Below are 26,266 nucleotides of genomic sequence, written 5' to 3' on the forward strand. Positions count from 1 at the left end.
TAAGCATGTTAAATAATGGATAACACAGGCATGGTCTTTACGAGCAACTGGAAGTCTGGTTGGGTCTGGTTTAGTTTCCTTTCCATTCTCTTCAAACAGATTTTCAGGGGTGGGGATGTAAAGATCTTCCTCTCCTTTGTGCCTATGAGGTTCTGCTTCATATTCGTAAGGGTCGTGTTCAAGTCTGGAGTTATTTAGGCTTTTTGAGTAATGATGACCAATTTATTAGGCAATTAGCTGCAACTTCATTAATGGAGGGAGAACAGATGCTCTGTTAACATCGGGCTATTGTTCTTCCCCTTGACCCTTAAGCTCTCACATTTCAGCAATTTCAGTAATGCAAAAATGCCATTGCAACATCTGATTAATTCAGGGCTGGGTAGGCTGGGCAAATACAAAAAGACCCTGTGAAGCACAATGGGAAAGGTGTCCCTTTCTCACACTCTGCTACAAAGGCCTAATGGAGCCAAAAATGTTAAGATGTTTAAAATTAAAACTTTGAGACAATTGTATGTGTGCCGCGGTAATTTTTTATCAACACAATCTGAGAGATCAGTGACTGTGTTGCATCCAATTTGATAGATCACTTTGCATCAATCGTTTTCCCAAGGAGCATTTAATTTAATTTAATTTGTTAACCCTTTTTTCTTTTCTCTCTCCCACCCCCTTCTTTTGGTAAACAATGTTGCTGTGTGTTGCCTAATGCTTAGGTCTATAAACTCTACAAAATAAAATTCCTTTGATGACTTAAAGGCCTCAGTATTTTCTTGTCCTTTTAATCTTTACAGGTTCTCATCTTCATGTCTGTTTTTTTTAAGTGTCAGTCCTGTTTACTACATGATATTCAACATATTTCCTCCAGAGCAATGAACCTTAACAGAAAGCTTTAAATTGCCTCACATAGGAAACCACATTACTATTAATTCCACAGCAACCGTATAATATATAAACTATTGCTTTGCAAACTCTAGAGCAATTAGACCTCTCGGCTATTTGACTAACTCTGCTTCATGATACCCAGTGCAGTTAATTATATTTTTTGATGTTAATAGTCTCTGTCAGTTTCAAGCATAAATCCTCTTTGATGAATATTTAAATTATATTTGAATAAAAATAATCTTGGTTACATTTCCTATTCAACAGTCATCATAGCTTAATAAAGGTCTGCTCAGCAAAGGGCTGAGATAAATGGCTCCATGATCCCATGTACAGGAACCCTAAATCCACTTTACATCTGATTTAGCGGCTACAGTGACCAATAATGTAATATAATTAGCGATGTTGTTATGGTGAAAAAGAATGCTTTCCCATTATAAATAACGGCATTATTGTAAGCTTAGCGTATGCTCATTTAGTATATTAAATGCAGCAGAACATAAATCAAGACAACCGATTTGAGCAGGACTGCTTGGAAGAGAGAAGGGTATATCTTGATAATGACATGGGCTGAAAGGAGCATGGCCTTTTAAAGTGTTAATTCTGCCTTTAAGATGTTAGTACCAAATTTCATTTTTTCCAAGCTGGGGGACGTGGAGATTTGCATTGGGCTAATATATTCTTTCAGGAGCCATGAGGCTTGGCACAGAACCTAACCTGCAACCCCAAGCATTTTTTTCCAAGAGTTCTTTTAAATATATATTAAACCCAATGCTGATTCTTACTATTCTTAGATGTGTGTCTGGCCACTTATTTTCAATCAAGGCAGATGTCCTTCATCAGCATGCATGCGGTCATCTGAAGGTTCTGGCCTTGGCGGCAATTTACTACACTACATCTCAGCCTAAGGTTGGGTGGAAAATATATGGCCAGCAATACTCCTGAAGGCAATGTAAGTCAAAGCTTAAATCAATACTATCAGAATGCTACACGAGAGAAGCTCCATTAAAGGGCATTGCACCTTGCATGCATTGAGTTCTTACGGAAAAGAATCCTTCACTGCAACTGATGCCAACAGGAAAGTATTAATGGCATGATTTGCAAGGAATCTACAAGTCTATATCATTATTTCCCTCCTCCGGTTACATTATTTGAGATACAGCAGTAAAAGGCTGTTGAGATTTATTTTTCTTATTTACTCAATTACGCATCAGTTTGAAATTCAACAAAACCACAGCAGAAAACCACACAATGGAAGCACGGATTAAAAATGTCCTCTGGCTTATTTTTTCTGTGCTTTGTTTCAGTGCAGTGTTATAGTGTGTTTTCCATTAAACAATGAAGTGACCCATCACTGGATTAATATTTATTTAAAAGTTTTTAAAAATTAAAACAAATTTAAATCTGGACTAAAAAAAAGCAAAGCTGCAAAGAAACTCTGTTAAATACCCCCCAAAAAAATGTCTGATATGATTTCTTGTACACTTTTCCCCCTGTCATGTGTCAATCATTCTGTGCCATCAAGACTGACAGTAATGAATCTGCATTCAGGTGGGAGATCATGTAGGACAGTTGCTAAGAGCTACAGATTATAAAAATAGTGAGTTTAGACAAACCGTTCTCAGTCTCAGTCCTAGCCTACCTTGCAGTTGTTAAGGAAAAAAGAATTCAATTATATTAACAAAACAAAACAAAAGAGGGTTATTCAACATGGTGACATTCCAGTGGTTTAGACTTCAAATCACTTTAGCCCCAGCCAACATGGCCAGTAGTCAGGACTGAAAGGAATTCTAGTCTAAAACATCTGGCAGACACAGCTTGCTTCCTCTGGTAAGTGCTAAAAACTATTAAATATTGTTCAGGTAAATGTGCCACTTCAGTCAGCCCTAGGACCTTACATTTCTTTGCTTTGAGGACAAAATGAAATCACCAAATGTGGTCAGTGTTAAAAAATGACCTTAAATAAAAAGAACTCTGCAAACACTCATCTGACTACAAATTTACTTTTTGATATGAGTGTGTCGAAAGAATGCCCCTGTCTGTGAGTCCGCTTTGATGTGAGCTCTAAATAAAGGAATGTCTAAGAGGAGAGTGTCTGGCTCTGATAATCATGTACAGTAGAGGTTTGTCAAGCATCTTTCAGACTCCTGCATTGAAAGCCAATGACATGCCAAAGGAAAATAAGGGCCTGATATCTGAGCTCAGTCATTTACAATGACAGCTTTGATGCACATTCATTCAGGCAATGCACTTGTCCCAATTGGTATCTGATATATGGCCATCAATACAATCAGTTTGGGGGGCAGAGAAAGAGCAGCAAGTATCCGGAATGCTGAGCGAAAGAGGAAAAAGGGGGGAGAAGTAGGTTGCAGTTGACTAGATGACACCTTTCACACAGAAGACCTTTCAGAAAATAGTACCGTATTTTTCGCTCTATAAGACGCACCAGACCACAAGACGCACCTAGTTTTTGGAGGAGGAAAAGAAGAAAAAAAATATTCTGAATCTCAGAAGCCAGAATAGCAAGAGGGATCGCTGCGCAGTGAAAGCAGCAATCCCTCTTCTATTCTGGCTTCTGGGATAGCTGTGCAGCCTGCATTAGCTCCATAGGACGCACACACATTTCCCCTTACTTTTTAGGAGGGAAAAAGTGAGTCTTATAGAGCAAAAAATACGGTAACTGCCACAAGCTGCAGAAGGAGCAGCAACTGGAGTCACATGAAAGCAGGAAAATGCCCACATCTAAACTTGGAAAAACTCTAACCCTAAAAGGCTTCATTCGCAGTAACACAGTGCCCTCTCTGGATGAGAAACCTGGCAATAAAGCACTGAACGTTAAGGACATTTTAAACTCATGTTCAGACATACCATTTTAACACTGTATTGAAGTATATTTTTTAAAGAGGCATGTTCTAGATACTGTCACAAGGCATATAGAGTACGATTCTCCAAAATGATTTTCTGTAGGGTGCACTGTAATGCGATAATGTAGTGGGGAAACCATTTTCTCAAACCGGTTTAGGTTTTCTACCCATCCAGACCTGAGGCTTAAGGGGCCTAAAAAATTCAGGATGAGATTAATCAGATGAGATGGGTGATTTCCCTATCCAACTATCCAAGACCGTGAGCTCTAGTCAAAGAATTTCCTTTATTCATTATCGTTTGAAAGAAAAAGAGCCAGCCTTGTTTTCACTTGAAAGGAAGCTCATCTGATATTCCTGCACTACTACTTCCCTCCCCCCCCCTTGCTCTGACAAGCAAGGGAATACATGCAATGCTCACAGGACAGGATCTGATCGGAAAGGTAATTTATTTTTGTTTTGCTTTTTTCAGCCATGTGTCACTCACTTTGACAAAAGGAATTAAAAACATCATTTGTCAGAAAGATACTTGAGTCCCAAAGAATATCTCCATTTCCTGTTGCTTTCTTCCCCGAAATAAATGGGCTTTTTCATCATTATACATTTAAGACAATAAAAAGAAAAGGAGATCTCAAATTAAAGGTCTAAGAATTTTGAAAGGCCTGCCCCTAACCTACAAATAGAAAGGTCAGGAGAGCAATGCAAGTAAACATCTCTTGTATTAAGCTTTGACTTCATTCACAGCTGTGTCCTGTGAAGGATAAATGAGTGGCAGAAATACGTTAAGGGGGCACTGCTGTTTCTTTGAGAATAAGGCATGGGGCGTCATCATTTACTAGCTGGGTACACCTAGTGAACGAGAATCAGTACACCAATGGAAATTATGCAGATTATTTCATTTCTTATGGAAGTGTTTTTAAATATACCCTTTGTATCTGGCTGGATAATATTTAAAGAGGTCTTTCTGTGCAAGTGAACTGATTTTGTGAATAGCCTACAGATGCACAAGCCCTCACAATATCAGCAGGTTTGGTGGCTTTTTAGTTAAAAGAGTAGACATGATAGAAGTTTATAAAACTATGCAAAGTGAGGAGACAGTGAGGAGAGAAAAGTTTTTTTCCCCCTCCTCTCTCATAATTCTAGAACTTACTGAAAGAAGTTGACCACATAAACTAATCTGAAGCAGGAGTTTCTCAGTGAACTCATTTTTCTAAATCATTTCCAGTTTTTTGATTGCAATGGACTTTATACCCTTCGTGGGAAAGTTTAGAAATGACCAGAATGACCAAAAACTTAATACACGTCATCAGTTTAATGACTGGTTGATTTCCAGAAATTTAAAATGAAGTGTAAATTATTCGAATGCAATACTGTTTTCAACTTCTTCTTTTTTTAAAGACCTATGTGGATTTTTGTGTGTGCGTGTGGTGGTGGGAAACAATAAAAGGTTTAACATACTGAAAATTGCATTGAAGCAAACGGATGGACAGAGTTTTAAGAAATATTTCCATAGTGGTTACAGAAACTGACCACTCTATGGTCGATTTACCAAAATAAGTAAATAAATGTTAAAACATGTTTCTAATCTGTTCCCCATGTTGAGAGAGGGAGAAAAAGTGGGGTGGCTTTTGGTCTGCCAGATGCCATCCCAGCCCATTTCAAGCACTGTAAATTCTGATAAAGGTTTATTACTTTCAACAGCGGTTATAAGAGTGGCTACTCCCCACCCAAAAAAGTTCCAAGTATAATTAGGTTTCTTTTTCACCTATTATGTAGGTGGGCTGGTTATTAATTTATTTATTGCATTAAGATTGCAATCCTGTGCTCACTTACCTGAAATTCTATGGCACTTCCTTCTGAGTAAATCTGCATAGGCATGTGCTGTTTAATTAGCATGAATATTTAGAAACTTCTTAAGCAGGTTCTCAGAAAACTTCTGAGTGAGATTCTGACCTCCCAGAAGAGAAGGATATAGCAACATTTCAAACAGATTAAAATGCTTCCGTCTCCTTGCAGTCACCTTCCTGCTCTCTTGGTTTTTTTATAGAGAAAAAACTTAAACCAGAAGATTCTCAAACACTTGCTAGTGGCTTTATTTCCTTAGCTTTTCTAGATTAAAATGACTGGGGTATTTGAATATTTTTTCCAGGATTTGGAGGGGGGGTTTTTTGGGGGGGGCGCTGAGGGGAGAGACTTGTATTGCAACTTTCTTATATGGATTCCTTTTCCGTAGTGAGCACTGCTCTTACCTTTGCGTCATAATCTTGTAGGCATCAGGGAGGAAACATTCTGTGTTCTCCATCTGGAAAGGGTCAGCATCGCAAATCTTGTCATCTGTCCGTCCATAATTAGCACTCTCTATCATAATGACATCACTTCCTGGACACCGAAGATCGATGGAGTAGCCCTCACAGGACAGTTCTCTCCTTACTAAACCAAATGGTAATGCTGCTCGACTGAAACCTAAAAAGAAATGAGAAAAAAGACGTTAAGTTACAAAGCTATATATTTGGGGGTGGGGGTTAAACTCTTAAGAGCCACAGCACACGTAATCATGGGGAAACTGTTCTAATTGTAACTATAATGGAAATGGTTATTATCCAGTGTAGGATGCATTAATGCATGTTTCATACTAAATATGGAAGACATAGCATGGAGAAAATAAACATCTTGTTCACACCATTCCCAAGTCATCCTTAAAAGTAACAAATGTTCAGAACACATTACCCTACAAATAAACACATGGTCGGAGCTCATGATGATTATTTTTTTAAGTTATAAACTTCAGAGTGTACAGGAAATGGCCAAGAGAAAACAGGGCCTTTCTCAACCCTACACAAGTCAAAACTCTGCAAGGACGATGAATGGAATTTTCACATTAAAGTGCGGATTGGCGGCTGAGTGGCTGGGTCACATTCTGGACAGCAGGTTTACAACCATGCTTACAGCCATGAACCATGCTTAACTAGCTGTACTTTGTGTTCTACGGCTGCCACAATTAAATTAAATTAATTATTTCTAGCAGATGTTTATGATTGGCTTTCTCTGTCCCTGGGACTGGGTCAACCGTTGGACTGACTTTATTTTAAAGTTGTGCGCTGAGCAATAAGTCCCTATTTATTTTCCCTGATCTCCCCTCCCCCCCCACAAGCCACTGAACTTAAAACAGCCTGCAATGTTTATATAGCAAGCCCTCACACAGCTTTCCTTACCCCCTGACTCAAAGTAACAGAGGGGCAGGGCACCTACCTGTGAAAAAAACAATAAAAAGTAACAGGCTTAATAAACTCTGAAACCTAAAACCAGTGTGGGTCTTAATCCTACTCCAGTTTCCTCCCTCCCCCTTTCTGCTCTTTTCATCTTGGGATTCCTTGTGCCTGTATTGTGCACTTTCACATCTATTTCTTCCCTTTGAAAATAATAGTGTTCCTCTGAAAATTATTGCCGATTTTATTAAGACAACAACAAGAGGAGGAGTTTGGATTTGATATCCCACTTTAGCACTACTCGAAGGAGTCTCAAAGCGGCTAACATTCTCTTTTCCCTTCCTCCCCCACAACAAACACTCTGTGAGGTGAGTGGGGCTGAGAGACTTCAAAGAAGTGTGACTAGCCCAAGTTCACCCAGCAGCTGCATGTGGAGGAGAGGAGATGTGAACCCGGTTCACCAGATTACAAGTCTATCGCTCTTAACCACTACACCACATTGGCTCTCCCTCCCCCCCCCCCCCCCGGTCAAAGGAAGTTGTGATCATTCATTTAGCTGCCTGATGTAACTTTCAATACCTATCCTGTAGAGCTACATTTTGACTCTGCATAACCAGTTCTGCCTCCTTCGAATGTGAGGGGCTCCACCCTCCTCTGACACTTGGTTGGTTCACACATCAAGCTAAGTGAAAAATGAGGAAAGGTGCTGGACTCACATACTAAATCCAAATGGGAAGGTTCAACAGTGATAGGGCTCCAAAATACTTGTGCCAGTCAGGAATCTCAGTAGTAGGCTAGGGAGATTCAGCTTAAAATAGAAGGAGTCATCTCCCCCTCCCTCCCTCCCTCCCTCCCTCCCTCTCTCTCTCTCTCTCTCTCTCTCTCTCTCTCTCTCTCTCATGATAGGAAGCAACAATCCAATCCAATGCACATCTACTCAGAAGGAAGCCCCTCTGAGCACTACTTCTGAGCAGACATGCACAGGGCTGCTCTCAAGATTGATTCAGCTAAGGCTTTTAAGATACCCACATGAAGGCCGTGCTTTAAACACTGTGTGACAGTACAATGGATAAATACATTCAGCGCAGTACACAGCAGGTTCACATCAGAGCCAAAAAAAAAAAAGCTGAGAGTAAGAGGATAGCTCTTTACGGATGTACGCATTATGCATTTCTGTAGCACTTTCTTATACGCGAAAAGATATGGAAATCCCTTCCTTATACAATCCTCGCCAACAACCCTGTGAGGGGAATTCGACTGAGAGGCTCTGGGTCCCCCCCCCCACCACCTCAAAAAAGCCACTTAATGTGCTTTGTAGCTCAGCCTAGATTGGAATCTTATCCTACATTAAAACCCACACACCATTTATTGTGCTGCATACATTCTTTTCATGAGATATATCAGAAACTGGGGGGGAAAGAAATTTTCTCCAAAGAGTGGCAGCATCCGAACAGGAACTGTGTAACTGCGTATTTCTAGAACTGGGAGAAAAGAGGCCAAACCAAATTCAGAATGCAGTGGTGCAGCATTTGATGTCTGGGTACGTGATGGTGGTGTGGTTTAGGAGAAGTAACCATCATCATAATTTAGAAACCAAATGTTCACATGTTTTTGCTCAAAGGTCTGTCGTTATCGGTTCAACTCTTGAATGAAAACTGCAGGAACAGAGGCAGCTGAAGGGGATCCAGGCCAGATCATCCAACCACCTTCTGATGACGTCACTCTACATAATATTGCCAGTTTGCATATGCAATACAATAGACGGCTTTTTTGTTCTTGCATAGAATCTAGATGTTCTCTAACATCTTGCAGCCTGTCTCTCTGACCAACCCCTCTTGATGTCATTCATCTATAGCTCAGTTGGTTAGAGGGTGGTGCGGATGATGCCAAGGTTGCAGGTTTGATCCCCATATGGGAGGGCTGCATATTCCTGCATTGCAGGGGGTTGGACTAGATGATCCTCAGGGTCCCTTCCAACTCTACAGTCATTTGATTCTATGTCATTTGTTGATCTGTTGCAGCATCAGTCTGGTGTCATGGTCCTCTCTGATTTTATTAGTTAAGTGCTCTGATGAAAATGCTTAGTATTTGTGCAGTGCTTTGAGGGTTCAAGGACGCAGGTGGCGCTGTGAGTTAAACCACAGAGCCAAGTCTTGCCGATCAGAAGGTCGGCAGTTTGAATCCCCGCAACAGGGAGAGCTCTCGTCGCTCTGTTCCTGCTCCTGCCAACCTAGCAGTTCGAAAGCATGTCAAAGTGCAAGTAGATAACGGTGTTTCCGTGCACTGCTCTGGTTCACCAGAAGTGGCTTAGTCATGCTGGCCACATGACCTGGAAGCTGTACGCCGGCTCCCTCAGCCAATAAAGCGAGATGAGCGCCACAACCCCAGAGTCGGTCATGACTGGACCTAATGGTCAGGGGGTCCCTTTCCCTTTGAGTGTTCAAAGCAACCCACACGACTTATCTAGTTGAAATCTTTTCAATAACCCAGTAAGGTAGCTATTATTATCCCACATATTGCAGTTAGGCAGACGGAGGCTGAGGAAGGGTAGCTTGCTTAAGGCTACCTAGTGAATTCATGGCAGAAGTATGAGTCTCGATTCATAATTGGTTTCAGCCACTATGCTGCCTCGGTTTCATGAAGGCTTTTTGACAAAATTGCTGGGAATCAAGGATATACTTGTGTCTTTATCAGGCTTCCTCAAACTCAGCCCTCCAGATGTTTGTGGCCTACAACTCCCATGATCTCTAGCCAACAGGACCAGTGGTCAGGGATGATGGGAATTGTAGTCTTAAAACATCAGGAGGGCCAAGTTTGAGGAAGCCTGGTCTTTGTGAAGCAGACTTCCAAGATCAAGGAGGAAATCTGCTAAATTCAGTTATTGTTGAACTCAGATTTCCATCAGCCTGAGCCTGCTGCTGCATTAAAAATGATCAGGGATGATGGGAGCTGTCGCCCAACAACATCTGGAAGCAACCTCTTTGGCTACCCTTGAGCACATCTAATTGGTGAAACTCAATCAGCAGTTTCGGAATCTCTCAAAGAAAACAAGTCAAGTGCCTTTGCTACTGGCAAAAAATAAAAAATACAAACTAATATTTTTTAAGAGCAGAAAGTATATTTTTGAATTCCATATCCATGAAGGACAGAATTACAGTGTGAATCAGGGGTTAGATAGTTCTGTCATCCAAATTTCTCCTATACTTTCCCAATAGTTTGGGAGAGGTTGTATAAAACAATATTGTTCCTACATTCCAAGGTTAATTCAAGATAAAACAGATGATAGATAAAGAGTTAACTATAGTTTTGTCCATTTTTAGCAACCAGCCACCTTCAGTTTAAATATCATTATTATTTATTAAATTTCTATACTGCCCTTCATCCAAGGATCACGGGTGGTTTAAAATATAAAAACACAAAAAAATACTCAACATAGTTTTTGCCTGGTGCAATACATTCCAAATGTTCTGTGCCAAGCCTTAATAGAAAATAAAAATCATAGAAGCTGAAATAGATAAAATGGAAAAAGGGCACACCAGTAAAAACAGTAAGTAGATCTAGTTTGCTTATGAAAAGCTGGAAACGAATTTGGAAACACACCAATTAGTTCACTGGTCTACTCAGGCGCAGAATACAGCAACGTAGGTGTTTTGGATGCAGTGAACATGGGTGTAAAAGATGGTGCGGGAAGGGTAGGTACAGTTCTACTCTTTAACCTACATTGCAGTCTGTGTTCTATATCTGGGTAGTTCAAATATAGAAAATAGTAAGGTTCAGGTCTGGTCAATTCCCTAGCAAGAGGCAGCTCCTTCCCTGCCTTCCCGCCTTTTCTGTGTCACATTTTGGAAAAAGACGAATTATGTGGAATGATGCAGTGTGTACAGCAGCAGAAGCAATCCCTCTATAAAATCTTTGCCATGTCATCACCATCATTAACATATGCAAAAAAGAACTGCTTATAAACAAAAGGTCTTCCAGCGAGCACCGTGATCCTTATATTTTAGTCTCCTTTTCCACACACACCCTTTACCGATAAAGGCAAAAATAAGCATTTCTAGAAGCAAAGTGTAATTCAATCCATCTTGCAACCCTGACAATAATAAAAATAAAAAAAGAACTGGTGGGAGGCCCTGTGAGCAAAAAAATCAATATTGCAGCTTTGTGCCGTGCAAATGTGAATACTGCCAAATAGCAGTGCTTAGGGTAAAATGAACTGCTCTGCTCCATTTTGTCCTCTCTGAACAAATGATTTTGAAAAGACAGCTTTTGGGGAGGGGAGGGGGAGCTATAAAATGTCAAGCAACAACTCCCTGTGCTTTAGGAAAACGCTTGGAATAAATACTTCCCGGCAACAGGTGCAGTGAAAGAGGACTGAAATATATTCACATGCAGGAGATAACTCCTGGTAAACAGATGTGTTGCTTCACAACAGAAATTAAGAAGCCCAATGCCTAGCTGCCAGTCCTAGTAACTGCACAATTTCAAATCCCTTCAGATGCTCAGCCAATACTTTTGGCCACCAAACCACTTTCTAGATGTATCACCAGCCGTTAATATTTTGAACACTCTGTTTATTATTATTGAGATCGTGTATGTCAACTGCGCTGAACACACCCAATGTCACATACATCATCTTTAGACTGCAGAGCAAAAGAAAACAGGTGTTTCTAATGTTTTTAACCAATTGTTTGGAAACTAGATACCGAAGGTACACTGATCAAGTTGGGTCTCCAGCTGTTTTTGGACTGCAATTCCTATCCTCCCTGATCACTGGTCCTGCTAGCTAGGGATGATGGGAGTTGTAGCCCAACAGGTCCTGGTCCAGGACAATCAGATATGACTTCTAGAACAGCTGAACATTGTCAAGTAAGATCCTGTTCCATGGCAGAATATGCTGCCATTGATTATATATTTATTTTGTGTATTATATACTGTCACTTATTTTACACACACACACACACACGTGAATTCTATTTCTATGTGTTAAAACTGAAATAAAACTTAATGAGAAAAAGAAATAGTGAGCATTCAACATATAATGCTCTCTTGCATGCTTTTTTAAAATGTTGCATACCCTACACTTCGTTCAATAAAATAAATAAGCTTTTTCACTCCCAACCCCCCAGCTCATTCTCTGAATTGCCGAAAACCTCCATAAAAAGACACTGATGGTGGATTATTACTTTGTGCTCCAGATAAACTTTTCTGCACAGCTCGTTTTTATTTAATAAGAGCACGTCCACCGAGGAAGGAAAAGGCGGCTAAGATAAACTGCTTTCCCACAGTAGACTTAAAATGAGCTTCATGATCAGTTAAAATTGTTCTCGGAGGTTTAGCAAAATGGCATGCTTTGTTCCATTTACCATCCCTCTTTGCTTTAGGTAACTAAATGGCTTGGTTCTCGGAAAATCAATAATCTACATTAATCAAAGTACAAAGGCGATAATAACAGCTTATGCCCTCAACCATTTAAACTGTGAATAGTAACAATAGGACCTGTAGTGAGGAGGAGAACTTTCACCTTTGGATTTCCCCCCCAGCAGAGACAAATAAAAGTGGCTGTGCTGTTTCAGGCTACCATCAATTTTGCTTACTGTTAACAGTGAGAAACCTTTGGGTAAAGCATAAATCACAAGAGTACCTCTTTTCTAGAAATCTGACATTATTCCAAAGGACATAATGCAAGTTACTGGAGATAGCATGAGCTCTATTGGAGGATAAATGCATACCTCTTCCAAGAATGAAACAGTGCCTGCTTCTTCTTTTATCTTTTTGCTCTCAGAAAAGAGCATTTGCAAATATCACATTCCCCACCCCCAAGAAAAATTAGAATGTTTACAGTTGTCTTTCTGAGAGTCTTTGGAAACCATGAAACATGATGACACAAGTTGCAATGGTACATGTTGGGCAGCGTTTCAGTTCTATTTGTGAAACAAATGAGATGCTCGTGAAAAAGGGTTATTACATTACCAATCACAACAAAACAAACTACAGGGAAAGGAAGGCAAAATGTAGTGTTATCAGTATCTATCTTTCCACTAGACAAAATATGAAAAGTGCAGCTTTTAAATTTTCAGCTCTGATGAGTGGTCATGTGTCCTAGCTTCCAGAGGGGAATCCTCTGTCTATCTGATGGGCTGTCTGGTTCTGGTTCAAGGCTGGTTTAAAAACAGAGCCATAAGAAAGGAGAGCAGGGGTCTCTCAGTTACCCACCAATAACAATTAGCATCTGGACACAGTCTTCCCTTTTCTGGTCATGTGCATTGTATTTTGATTTAAATTATTGTATTTTTTCATATTTACAGATACACATCTAATTAGCATGCACACGCAGTTTGTGCAAATAAATTTCCTCCCCCCCCCTTTTTGGTTCTTTTAGAACCATAGAATCGGAGAGTTGGAAAGGACCCTGAGGACCATCTAGTCCAGGCATCCCCAAACTCGGCCCTCCATATGTTTTGGGACTACAATTCCCATCATCCCTCACAACTGGTTCTGTTAGCTAAGGATAATGGGAGTTGTAGTCCCAAAACAACTGGAGGGCTGAGTTTGGGGGTGCCTGATCTAGTCCAAACCCTTGCAATTGTCCCATATGGGGACTGGATATGCAACCCTGACATTATCAGCACCATGCTCTAACCAACCAAGCTATCCATAAAAGGATAGCTTGGTGAACAGTAACTGGCTGCCCTGGTTCGGATTTCAGAGTAACCATCTTGGGTGATAAAAGCCCCAAGAAGGCCCAGGAAAGATGCCTCCTGTGTTGGCTCTATACTATATACTAAATCCCACTCTTGTCACTTATTACAGTCCTATGAGGATCCCATTCATACTCCACCAAAGGACATCAAAATTTATTTTTATCATACAGGAACTGCATGCAGAAGAGTAGAGAGGGCTGGAGGAGAAAGAACATCGCGCTCCATTACTCTTCTGTGCTCAGCACAGAAAACATGTGGGTTGCAGGAGAAGGGAACCCCCTTCATCTAAACCCATGCTGGAATACAGTGGGCTGGTGGTACAGATTTGTAACTGCTGTTGCTTTCTCTGCCAAGCCCCAGCATTACAGGGGGGGGGGGTGTCTGCAGGCTAGTAACTCTTATGGACTTATTTGCAAGGCTGGGCTACACTTATGCAGTATCAGCTTGGTTCTCCATGAAGCCAATAAAAAATGAATTAATATTTAATATTATTTAGATCCATTAACTTACATGAGATTAAATCAGAGGCTTACTGGTTCGTGGAGCAAGGTGTAACTGCTAAAAGAATGAAATAATCAGGGGCATCTGCAAAGGACTCTAAGAATGACTATGAAACAGTGATCTACCAAAAAAAACCCAACACCATACTTGACGATATTTAGGCTTGGTTATTGCAATGTGTTATACGGGGTGCTACCTTTGAAAAGGGTTCAGAAACCCCAGCTTGTTCAAAATATGGCAGCCAGGCTGTAACATTGAAGGGACCAGAATGCTAGTTTCAAAGTATTTGTCCTGTTGCTAGTTTCCTCCTGCTGGTTCTCTTTTTAAAAGTTATATTTACTATGTATTATTGTTCCTTTTAAATTGTAACCTGCTTTGTAGATTTCTTAAGTGGAAAGTATGTATGTATGTATGTATGTATGTATGTATGTATGTATAAATAAATAAATAAGGCTCTGTAGCTCTTATCACCAGAGTTGTGTGCCTTCCACAGTGCTATAAATGCATATGTAAGAGCAGATCTAAAAACACACAATATTTTAAATATGCTCATCCTGCCAAGTCATATGATGTCTGCCAAGTGGCTGCAATCCAGAGAACCACACATGTGCTCATTTAGGATTTCTTGCATTTTTTCTGGGATGGAACATCACCTTGCACATTCATAAATGGGCTGTCTGGATCATGGCCAATGAGGGTAACCAAGGAATCACAAGACAGGCCAAAATTCAACACATGGCTACAGACATTTGAAGCCCTTACTGAATTCAATAATACGGAAGTATGCAGAACTGCATTCTCCGATTTAGCATTTCAGAAAGTAAGTTTGGGCGCATTTCTCAGTGGGTCTCTGAGAGCTTCTGTTCATTTCATTCCTTTGCAAGAGCCTTCAGGAAGGAAAAGCTCCTGAGTTCAGAACAATATCAGAACAACTGAGACAAGGAAGTGCACAGTACAAACAAAGGGAGGTTTTGTATGTGTGTCATAAACAACTAAGTTGTGCACACAGAATAAAGTTTGCTCAAGCAACAGGACCTCACCTGCCTCTGCCCTACATGCCTCCCCTAAATCTGCTCTGGAGACTTAGGGGAACCCCTAAAGGAGGTTTAGGGGGCATGCAGGAGGAGGAGGAGGAAGGAAGCTTCACTGCATAAGTAGACTGTATTCTGCACGCACTTCCCCACTTAGCACTACATTGAATGCCACCCTTTGTGTCAACAGAATTTCCTGCTGCGTTGCTTTCTCTTAACAGAAGCTTGTAGCAGAACGAAAACAAAACCCACACATTTCAGGGTTGTTGTGTGTTTTTTAAACGTTTGTCAAGTATAATTACTTAATAACTGCTTTTGTTTTTGAATTCTCATGTAGTCCCTGTTGGCTTTAAAGTCTGACCAACCACAAAGCTGACAAAGAAATGGGAAATAAGAAAAAAAAATAACAGCAACAAAAAAGTCTCTCTCTAAGCAAGACTCAAAAAGCCACTGCTGAGTTCATAAACTAACAAAAAAGGGGGGAAGGGGTGCCTTTGTTCCCAGGCTTTACAAACCACATTGGCAGCAAAACCTTTCTGAATCATGAATGAGCATTCTTCTCCTTTCTTTCGCTTAAACTGGGGTAGATTTCGTGGGACATTGAATGTGGATGATAAATAATCTGCCCACAGAAGACCAAACAGCTCACAGCTTATATAGCATATTAAGACTTCAGTATATTCTGAAGACTGTTAGGCCCTAAAAAACAACAACGAAGTTGGGATATACTTAGTCTAAAGCCATGTTAACAGAGACATCTGCATCCCCTTTCGAGTGCTCTACACATTCCCAGAAATGGGGTAAAATCTAAAATGGTAGCTTCATGTTGCCTAGCACACCACTTAACTCGCTGAGTAAAGGAAGGAGGGGGAGGAAGCAAGACTCGGGGCAGAAATTCCTAAAGGTACTTCAGTCACCACTTACGCTAGATACACTGTTGTTTTGTGGTTTTACATTTTTGGAAGCTGCCTAGAATTCTTTGGGCGTGATTTAGATAAACAAACATATACACTTGAGAGGGAACTGCAGCTGACAGGTAGAATAGCAGTTTGTTGCCCTTGTGAGCCCTAGGATGAATTCACATAGAATTACAGAATTGTAGAGATGGGAGGGACCACAAGGGTCATCTAGTCCAACCCCCCCCCCCGCAATGAGGGAATCTCAGCTAAAGGATCCATGACAGATGGGCATCCAACATGATAGTACACAACTTGATATGTCATACGGAAACCCTGGGGTCCGTGGTAGTCCTCTAGGACAGTGTTTCCCAACCTTGGGCCTCCAGCTGTTTTTGGACTACAACTCCCATCATCCCTCGCTAGCAAGACCAGTGGTCAGGGATGATGGGAATTGTAGTTGAAAAACAGCTGGAGACCCAAGGTTGGGAAACACTGCTCTAGGAGGAATGTTCTCAAAACCAGTGAAGATACTGTCCCATCAGCTTACATAAAGGCACACAAGAGATCTAAGGTGCAAAGCGACTCTGCTCCTGAGCTGGTCTGCTTGCATAAGAACATGAAAAGAGCTCCATCTAGTCCAGCATCTGGTTCTTACTATGGCCAACATAGATTCCTATGGGGAGCCCCATAAACAGGAGCTGAGTGAAACAACACTCTCCCCACTTGTGATAATCAAAACATGGTAGAGTGCAGCCATCCTGTCTAGGATGGACAGACTTATCCTCCGTGAATTTGCCGAATCCTCTTTTAAAATCATCCAAACTGGTAGCTATCCCTACTCCTTGCGGGATCGGATTTCACAGTACAGTACTTTCTTTCGTGTGGTCCAGATCGTCTAACTTTCTGCTTTATTGAACCCATTGCAGGGGTTGGGCTAGCAGTTCTCAACCTGTGGGTCCCCAAATGTTGTTGGACTACAACTCCCATCATCCCTGAGCTCTGGCCTTGCTAGCTAGGGGTGATGGGAGTTGTAGTTCAACAACATCTGGGGACCCACAGGTTGAAAAAGGCTGGTCACGGTCCCTTCCAACTCTACGATTCTATGATTAAATACAGTGGTATCTCTAGTTGCGGACATGATCCGTTCCGCAGTGCCGTTTGCACCCCGAAAAGTCCACAACTAGCGCAGTGACTCTGAGCAAGTGCAGAGCGCAATAGAATGCTTCTGTGCATGTGCTAAGCGCACAGAACGCTTCTGTGCACGCACGGCAAAACCCAGAGATATACAATTTTGGGTTTGCCGCATTTGCAAACCAAAAAGACGCAACGTGAACCTAATGCAACACGAGGTATGACTGTAGTGATAATTTCTAGTTTTCCTGAAGTCACTACTGCCACTTTATCCTAATTCAAGAATCACAATGACCATTTCCCTGTAAATATTGAAACAAACAAACAAAAATTATCCTCTAGAATGGGTTGCTAAATCCTAAAAATCTGAAGTCCGCAGCTACCACTGCAATGGCTAACTAAGCACGTGTGCACATAGATCCTAAGATTAGAAGGCAACACAGAGTTACTGAACTCAAAAGGCATTAGCCAAAGAAAAGAGATTTCTGATAACAATGTGCATCCTGACCCATTCAAATTGCCCTAAAGAATACTATTTAGTAGGCAAATTGTATTCTTACACCACTTTGTCATTATCATAGCTCTATATTCGCCCTAAACGGATACAATTATGGTATACCTGGATCAAGCACACACATACCAACTAAAGGGTGGATTTCCTGAAATTGAAGACTACTCTTGCCAGCGCAGTGGAACTCAACTACAGTCAGAATTCCTACAATTGATACTCACTGCTCCCCATGTTAGAAGCCTAGGTTTCAAATTCCCAAAACACAGCACATTCATTTGCATGTTGCCCAACTGAACTGAACTGAAAATGCAAGTACTCATAGGAGCTGAAGTGTATAAAACGTGAGATTATCCAATAAAGCTCTCTACGGTGTTCATTAAGCCAATGACAGCAGCATCACTATTGTTGGGGGGTCATTATTGCAAAACACAGCATTTACAAAGTGCTGACTCAAGTTATGTTTTCAAATGGGGTCAACTTAACTCTTTCTGTGTGCACGTTCTTTCACTTGCATTGTTCCAAGCAAGGATCTTCCCTTTCCTTTACAACAAGTTTGACTTGCATGATCCATAATGTGACTATATGCCATTAAATCAAATGAGGTCATGTAAGGTATGGAATGTATGTATCTAAGATGTTATGATATCTACTAAAAGGCACCCTTGGTCAATTCCTATAGTTGGGGGGGGGGGGACAAACTACCTCGCTGCCTGTCACCTGCAGTTTTTCATGGCGATATAATTAATTATATGTATTGTGCTACTGGTGCCTAAAATGCCCACCCCTTGGCAATCTGGTTAACTTCTATTCTAGGCAGCATGAAGCTGCAGCTCCCATCAAAATCAGTTATAGGATGGTGTATAATTTTTACATCATTCTGTTTTTCCAGAAGGTTTTGTGAATGAGGAGGAGAAACTTCCTAGTTATTAGTAGGCAACAACCACAATCTAAAAGTGATATTAAGGAGCCTAGAAACACCAACCTTTCAGAAGCAGCAAGAAAACAATTTGATATATAGTCCTAGCATTAAATTTACTGTTATTACTTCAGCTACTGCACACTAAGTAGAACATACTTGAGAAAACAGAAAAGGCCTGCAGTAAGACTGAATTGGCCAAAGGCCATTTCCTAGTTCAAAACAGGGGGGGGGGGCAGTTTGCCTCCAAAACCCAACATTTTATTTGCTGATAAAATGATAAACTGCATATAGGCCGGGGGGGGGGGGGGAGGAATATTCCACTTTCTTGAATGGAATAAATCTGTATTCAAATAATTATTTGCCTCTCAGTCAGCACGCTCTGGATTTGCCATCATGGGATATTGCTCCCTGGAAAAAAAGTGTTTCCATAGATATCCAGGCTTGGCAGTTGTTAGCAAAGCATCTGAAGCTCAGTGTAGTCAGGTCCAAAGAGACTGACTGGAATCTTCAAAGTTCATCAGCACAGAAACTCCTGAGGGTTAGAAATCCTGTGACTTAAACATGATGACACAGAAAATCAGAAGTAGCGTGACAAGCATAATCTACAGTTCCTGATTCCCAGCACCACATCTTAATTAAAAGATCACCATTCCTCTAGAGACTCACATGCTATGGTGATACACGCCCTAGAAATATTTAAAACAAAAGACGCTGCTGCTGGGATTTCACAGTTGTGTGTGTGTGGGGGGGGGGGGGGGGAGTTGCCATAGAGTAGCATGCAGATAGCCTAGTTGGGAAGAAATAAAGGGGGGGGGGGGTTGGAATCCAAAACACAAATTGTATTGTTTTTGTTAAGTGTGAATTCACTAGTTCCCCCACCCTTCAAACATGCTTTTTATTTAACTTGAAAAAGAAGAAAAAGCAGAGAACATACTACAAAACGCTAGAGGAAGGGCAGACGTTTGCATATGCAAATAATTCCTAAGGAGTGTGCAGTTGTGAGAACATACGATCATAAACAGAACATCCATCTTTGAGAAGAACACAAAGAAAAGTTTAAAAACCGGCATATGAAACACGAGAAATGGATGTCACAAACAACGCACTGAAAATTTGCTTCAATGTTGTTATGGTCTTAGGAAACTGGCACTTCCTTATTATTATTAGTACTAACTGATCACTAGCAGTAACATCCTATATCGTCTGAATCACCTTCATCCTGTGGTTAATACCCATCATATTTTGTGGCTCTACCACCCAGTCTTCAGATGGTCTAGAACCTCCCGGAGGGTCAGGATTCAGTACTAATCTATAACAGGCATTGTCGTGCCAATGCTCTAACCTACCCAAGTTCTGCCAGTGTGCGGCTTATTTGCTTGGTTGTTTGTTTACCTTTTTATTTGTTTATTTAAAATGTATTTTATGCCCCTCTAGTACGCATTCAGTATTCAGTGCAGCTTACAACAATTAGGACTTTCCCTAAGCCATGACACCTTTGCCAAGCCCACACCCTCTGTCCCCAGGCCACAATCTTCATGGCCCTTGCTCTGCACCCTCCTTGGTTGCTTTGGCCTGGCTGGAGTTTGTGCTTCAATTGTAATAATGCCTTTTAGTTGCCAGGATAAGGGAGAGATAGATAGGTGGAAGAAGCAGAAGCAGAAGAGGTTCAGGACCACAATACCTTGAGGACCGCTTCTCTCCCTATAAACCTACTCGGACCCTGAGATCATCATCTGAGGCTCTTCTTCATGTGCCTCCTCCTCAAGGTCCAGAGGGTGGCAACATGAGAACATTTCTTTTCTGCAGTGGTTTCCTCTCTGTGGAATGCTCTTCCAGGGAGGTTCAGCTGGCATTATTATTATACACCTTTGGGCACCAGGCAAATACATTCCTCTTCAACCAAGTTTTGTTCTTTTTTTTACTATGTATTCTGTGTTTTTTATATTGTGATTTTACGTTGTGAGATCTACCAGTGAATGGCAGTATAATAATAATAATAATAATAATAATAATAATAATAATAATAATAGAAACATGTGACCTTTTCATGGCTGGCCTTCAGTCTACTGTACAAATACGAGAACTGCCTCTGGCTCTGCTCACTTCTGGTGCCCACAGAAGATTCTTCAGGAGAATGTGGTCCCTGGCTCTGCGGTTTAGACTGTACTATTTAAGAATGTAGGCAGTGGGGAAAACTAACTGACTGACACACTAACACTCTATTTGCGGGGTGGTATTCAAACATGATATTGCTCGCCTGTGTTTTAAAGTAGTACAATTTGCAGGACAGCACCACATACTATTTTTGACTCTCTGGTTTAGTCAAGGCTAACAATGGTATACGGGTATTTATTTCTCAAGGAAACCATGAAGTGTGGCAGATACGGCTGCTCTGCTCTCATTCCAAATAAAACTAAAGTTTTCTGCAGAAACCATCACATAGACTTCTGATTAGATACATTATTCAGGACTAACAAAGAGTAAGACTGTGTAAGAAAATCGGGGAGATGAGGAGGCAATTTCTGGCTTAGGCATGTGCTGTGGAATACTACAACTTCCAGTGCAATTCCCAGCAGGGCTGACTCCACGTCATTATTCTCAGGCAGATTAAATTCAATTCCTTTCAATTTACTGTGTGGGAGCCTCTTTAGATGGGGAGGGGGGCGGGAGAGAAAAACCCTGTCTGTTCTACTTACGCATAAAAAGACACCACAATGTATCAGTAGGCATGTATGAGCACCGTTGTTAAGCTTATTATCTATTTCTTTGTAATACGTTTGATTTTATAAGCCCGTTTTGTGACTGACTTCAAGCCTCTCATTATTTTTAGAGGCATTCAATCAGTCACCATTACAGCAAATTGACTTGATAATTAACAAAAACAAACCCGTATTTCCTAAATGACAACTTGCCTTCATGCAACATTGTTGAAGGGCACCAACAATAACTGTGCAGATTTTTAATATTCATTCCACTTTCACTTTTTTTTGAGAGAGAGAGCAATGACAGGTTGGGCAGCGTGGTGGAAATCCCTCATCAGCCATGATCTCATTAGACAGCCTCAGGGCAAGCTACTGTCCTGCTGATCCATAGTTCAGCAGGAGAGCAAATGCTCTTCCTGCAAAAAAGGGCGCCTGGTTCAAGCTCCAGCATATCCATTTAAAAAAGCAAAGCAAAAAGAACAGGTAACAGGTGACTGGAAAACTTCATAGGAGGCTCTGGGCAGCTGCTGCCAGTCACAGGTGCTTGGGTGGACCCAAACTCTGGTGCTGCAATGAGGCTTCTTATACTTCTATCTCTATATCCCCCACCTGCTATTTGAGGACAATAATGCTGACCCACCTTACAGGATTGTTGCAAAGCAGCTGCAAATAACTTGGTTCCAATTCCCATGAGTCCCGGTTAACATGGCCAATGATTATGGAGGGTGGGAGTTATAGAACTGTAAGTTGGAAGCAACCACAGGGATCATCTAGTTCAACCCCCTGCAAATATAGGACTCTTTTGCCCAACGCGAGGCTCAAACCCACAACCCTGAGATTAAGAGTGTCATGCTCTACCAACTGGAGGGTTCCCCACATTGCTCTTGTAAAGATAACTGAGGGGCATTTTGAATTCCCTGAGGTGGTGGTTCCCAAACTTCCCTCTGCCCTCTGGACCACTTGAAAATGGCTGAAAGACTTGGTGGACCACTTAATGGCTTTTCTGCCTGTAGTTTAGGAATGTGTTGTCCATGCGCTCTCTCTTAGTTTCTTCTGCTCTTTCTTGTTGCTTCCTTCATTTCCATGTCTTGATCCTCCACTCCTTTCAAGCGCCAGGCAGTGCTGTTTTCCTGCTCATGACTTTCCCACATCTAGCCTTCAGCTGTGGTTTCATTCGTCTCTGAGGAAGGCACAGCACTCCTTATTCCCACCCCATCACTTTTATTAAGCTCATGGACCATTGATGGTCCATAGACTGCACTTTGGAAACATCTGCCCCAAGTGTTTATAAAACTGCAAAATGTTATTCTCATAGCTCTGTAAAATCAAAGCAGTAGGAAGGGCAGGCAACCTATTTTTCATTCATTATTCGTTCCAGAAAAAGGTCTACAATTACAGCAAGAAGACTGCGACCTGGGAGACTGAGGTGCAAATTCCCACTCTGCCATGAAACACTCTAGGTGTGACCTTGGGCAAGTCACTGCTTCTAAGCCTAACCTACCTCACAGGGTTGTTGTGTGGATTAAATGAGGAGGGGGAAAACCATGTGTGGCACCTCGATCTCCTAGAAGGATGGGATTTAAATGCATAAAGTTGGATTTGATGTAGCACCTAGTTTCATTCCCCAAAGAGGTATTAGCTGTACATAAAACCAGACAACCTGACAACCGTAATTTCAAGTTAAAATGCTGGACCACTTTATCCAGTGAAAATATGTGGTCAGTTCCAGGTACTGAGGGTAGCTTCTGTATTCTTAGATCTCAGGTTGCCCTTAACACTAAGCCAAACTGGCTAAGTGAGAACAAGCAAACAGCACTGACTCCTGGGGGAGATTTCATCCACTTTGCTCCTGCCTGGTTGTCTGCTGCTTTCTCCACATTCTGCCTGAGCCGGAGCTTCCAAACGCTCTTTACAGGCAATACAACCATTGGTCTTGCTATTACAAAGGCATGAATGACTCTTGCTAAATCCAAGTTAGTCAGAAAATGGTGCCACTTCCTTGAGAAACAGATTTCATGAAAACCTCAGATTCTAAATCTTAATGGTGCCTTAAGCACAGAATCTAAAAACAAAGCCATTTGAAACACCCGAAAGGAAGACTTGTTTTTCAGCACTGAAGAGAATTTAGACGCATCACTTGTTGCAACCTGTTGCCTGCGAAGAATACTGATGTGTGTGGAGTTCAGGGGTGGGCAGGAAAGACTATACAAAGATGGGGAAAAGAGATCTCTATTATCCTTGGTACATTAACAAGCCGTCAGTCAGCATGCTACCCACTGAGTTTGAGCTGCGTCTTGTTCTATACTCACATTGCTCCTGGATGGGAGATGCCACTGCTATGCTAGCAGAATGGCCACCATATCCAATGCGTGCTCAGCCTCAAAGAAAAATACAGCTAGAAAAAAACTACGACATGAAAATCCCTGTGTAAATTCTGCCAGCACCCACCAATCAGGAACTATGCTGACACTTCCATACAGTTCTACACATGGAGGGAGCTGAAAACCTCAAAAGGAAGGGAACATGACCCCATACCTATCTACCCCTATTTTATAGCTCACCCATGGCACATAAGATGACACCACAGCACACGTAGTTCATCAGCAAGCCAGCAACAATTCAGCTAGTACCAGTCTCCAGGCATCACCACTACAGAAAATTTGAATCCCTCATGCTGCTCTTAAGTACAACACGCAAAGGAGCACTCACACAACACAGCACTCACATCTGCAGATAACTCACACAACCATCTAGGGTTCAAAGACCAACCCAGGGAGGAAAATACATTTTCCCCCCACCAAGCAGACAGGTGAAGGGACCAGGAAATTCAATAAGGGGAACCGCAAGCTCACAGTGACAGCACCTTCCTCCAGTGGTTCATTGCACAGACCATGGGGCTGGGGCCTTACCATTGAGAAGAAGGGGCCTGCTCACCTTTTGCATACCTTAGGGAAGAGTCATGTCAGTGGCAAAAAGGAGGTGAGCTCTTGGGCCTTGAAACCACTGCAAATTCCAAAGCACAATTTCCTAACTATTCAGTTGCAGCATCAGACAGCAATCAGACATATCATGGGCATTTCTCTCCTTCTTCTCGTACACAGAAACCAGAAACACAGGAATAGTCGGATAAGCCCTGGCCTCATGAAACAGCTCGTGTTTTACATGCTGGTGATCTTGGGCTGAAATAGAGAAGACAAACCCCTGGCTCAAATCCAGGGTGTGTTTATATTACTCCCCTCACCCTGTACACCTAAGTCAAATCAAAAAGAGAAATACATGGAACAATGGCCTGGATACAGCTTCTGCTAACCAGCCCATGATGGACCATCAGTTCTGGTGGCCACCAATTTGGAGGACTTTAAATGAGAGCTACACATAGAATCATAGAAATGTAGAGCTGGAAGGGACCCTGAGGATTATCTAGTCCAACTCCCTGCAAGGCAGGAATATGCAGCTGCCCCATACACAGTTGTGAACTACACAGGCCTTTAGCCTGATCCATTATCTCCCTGATAGGCCATCCCTGCCAGTAGGTCCAAATGCCTATTCACCTCCTTATCCCTTTCCCCACCAATGCCAACTGACTGCCTAAAACAGCCTGGCAAAAGTACTCGTTTCACTTGTGCAGCCTGAAAGGCTTGACACCCAGCGTTCGAAATTCTCCAGGTGCCAGGCTCACTTTGCACCTGGCTATTAGCCACTTGTCACCAAGTGAAGACGTCCGGGTACTAAGATGGTGCCTGACGTTTCCACCGTCTGCAGGTACATGCCTGGAGATCCTTGGATCAGGACTATTTTCACACACTAGCAACACATCCTGTAGAATTCTATCAGTTATATTTTATCTGCACAATCAGAATGAATTTTAGGAATCAAAAAATTCTGTATTGAAAAAATATGACTTTTGAGCTGTCTGGCCCCAAATGGCAACTAGGCATTCTGTTTTGGAGACTGTAACCCTGGTTTAAGGAGAGGTTTGGTGCCTGGCTTATATATCTGAGTTTCTAACACTGCTGACACCACATGGTACTATAGGGTACCCTAATGAGTGCCGAGAAAGGCAGAGCCACTGTCCATGACCCTCTCATTCCCCCTGTCTACCTGCTTCAGCATCCCATCCTGAAAAGGGGTGGTGGTGGTGAAGGTAGGAGAAAGGGACCCCCATCCACCGCTCCCTGTTACTGAAGTCACACTTCACAGCAGCATGTCTGTTGTAGAGGATCACACCCTAAAAACTACACGGCAATCAAATGTCAGGGCTTAATTTGTTGTAGTTTCTTGAGCAGCAGCAATTCTGGGCAGTCGCAAGCGCCGTCATCAAAACAGCACTGGGACAATCGGAATTTGGGAAGGGGCAGACGTATGGAAATCCCTCTCCCTAATTAAATCACAGAACGAGGGTTTGAAGTGGTAAATAATAAATCACAAAGAATCTGCAATCTGGTTGTCAAGGAAACTGGCATGCCTTTGCCATAATTGCTGTGAGCCCCATCTTGCCCTTTCTGACACCAAGCCTTATCAAGCATTCTGGTCAGAGAATGAGAAAGTTGCTTTTCTGTTCCTCTCAGGCAGCCATGTAACATGCATTGAGCTTGACTGAACAAGGCCATGCTACCACACACAAATGTTGCATTCAACAACATCCCTTTCTCTTTCTTTCTTTCTTTCTCTCTGTCTCTCTCAACTACCCCCCAGTCCATAGACAGTAATTAACTACTAAGCTCTACTATATTCGTAGCAACCCTGAGATTAGAAATGGCACTAGACTGTTTGACGGTGCTTTGAAAGGCCTCAACAGCTGTGTTTACTAGAAAGGTTTCCTCCATTTATTGTTGCTGCTGGGGGAGGGGAGGAATCATTCCAAGTATTTGAGGCCTGTTGCTAGACATGGGTTATCTCTGGAGGCTTTTCTTCTTCTTTCTGAACCA

General features: G+C 41.8%; 1 protein-coding gene across 22 annotated transcripts in view; it reads right to left on the bottom strand.

Annotated features, from left to right (window-relative positions):
- ADGRL2 (adhesion G protein-coupled receptor L2) overlaps window positions 1-26,266 on the bottom strand; it is a 560,560-nt gene that overhangs the window by 82,898 nt on the left and 451,396 nt on the right. For all 22 annotated transcript variants that reach the window (XM_077928532.1, XM_077928531.1, XM_077928533.1 and 19 more), the window contains one exon: window positions 5,987-6,200. In XM_077928532.1, coding sequence (XP_077784658.1) covers window positions 5,987-6,200 — 214 coding nt within the window. The remainder of the gene's footprint in view (window positions 1-5,986; window positions 6,201-26,266) is intronic.

Source organism: Podarcis muralis, chromosome 5 (genome assembly GCF_964188315.1).
Source record: "Podarcis muralis chromosome 5, rPodMur119.hap1.1, whole genome shotgun sequence".
Taxonomy (NCBI): domain Eukaryota; kingdom Metazoa; phylum Chordata; class Lepidosauria; order Squamata; family Lacertidae; genus Podarcis; species Podarcis muralis.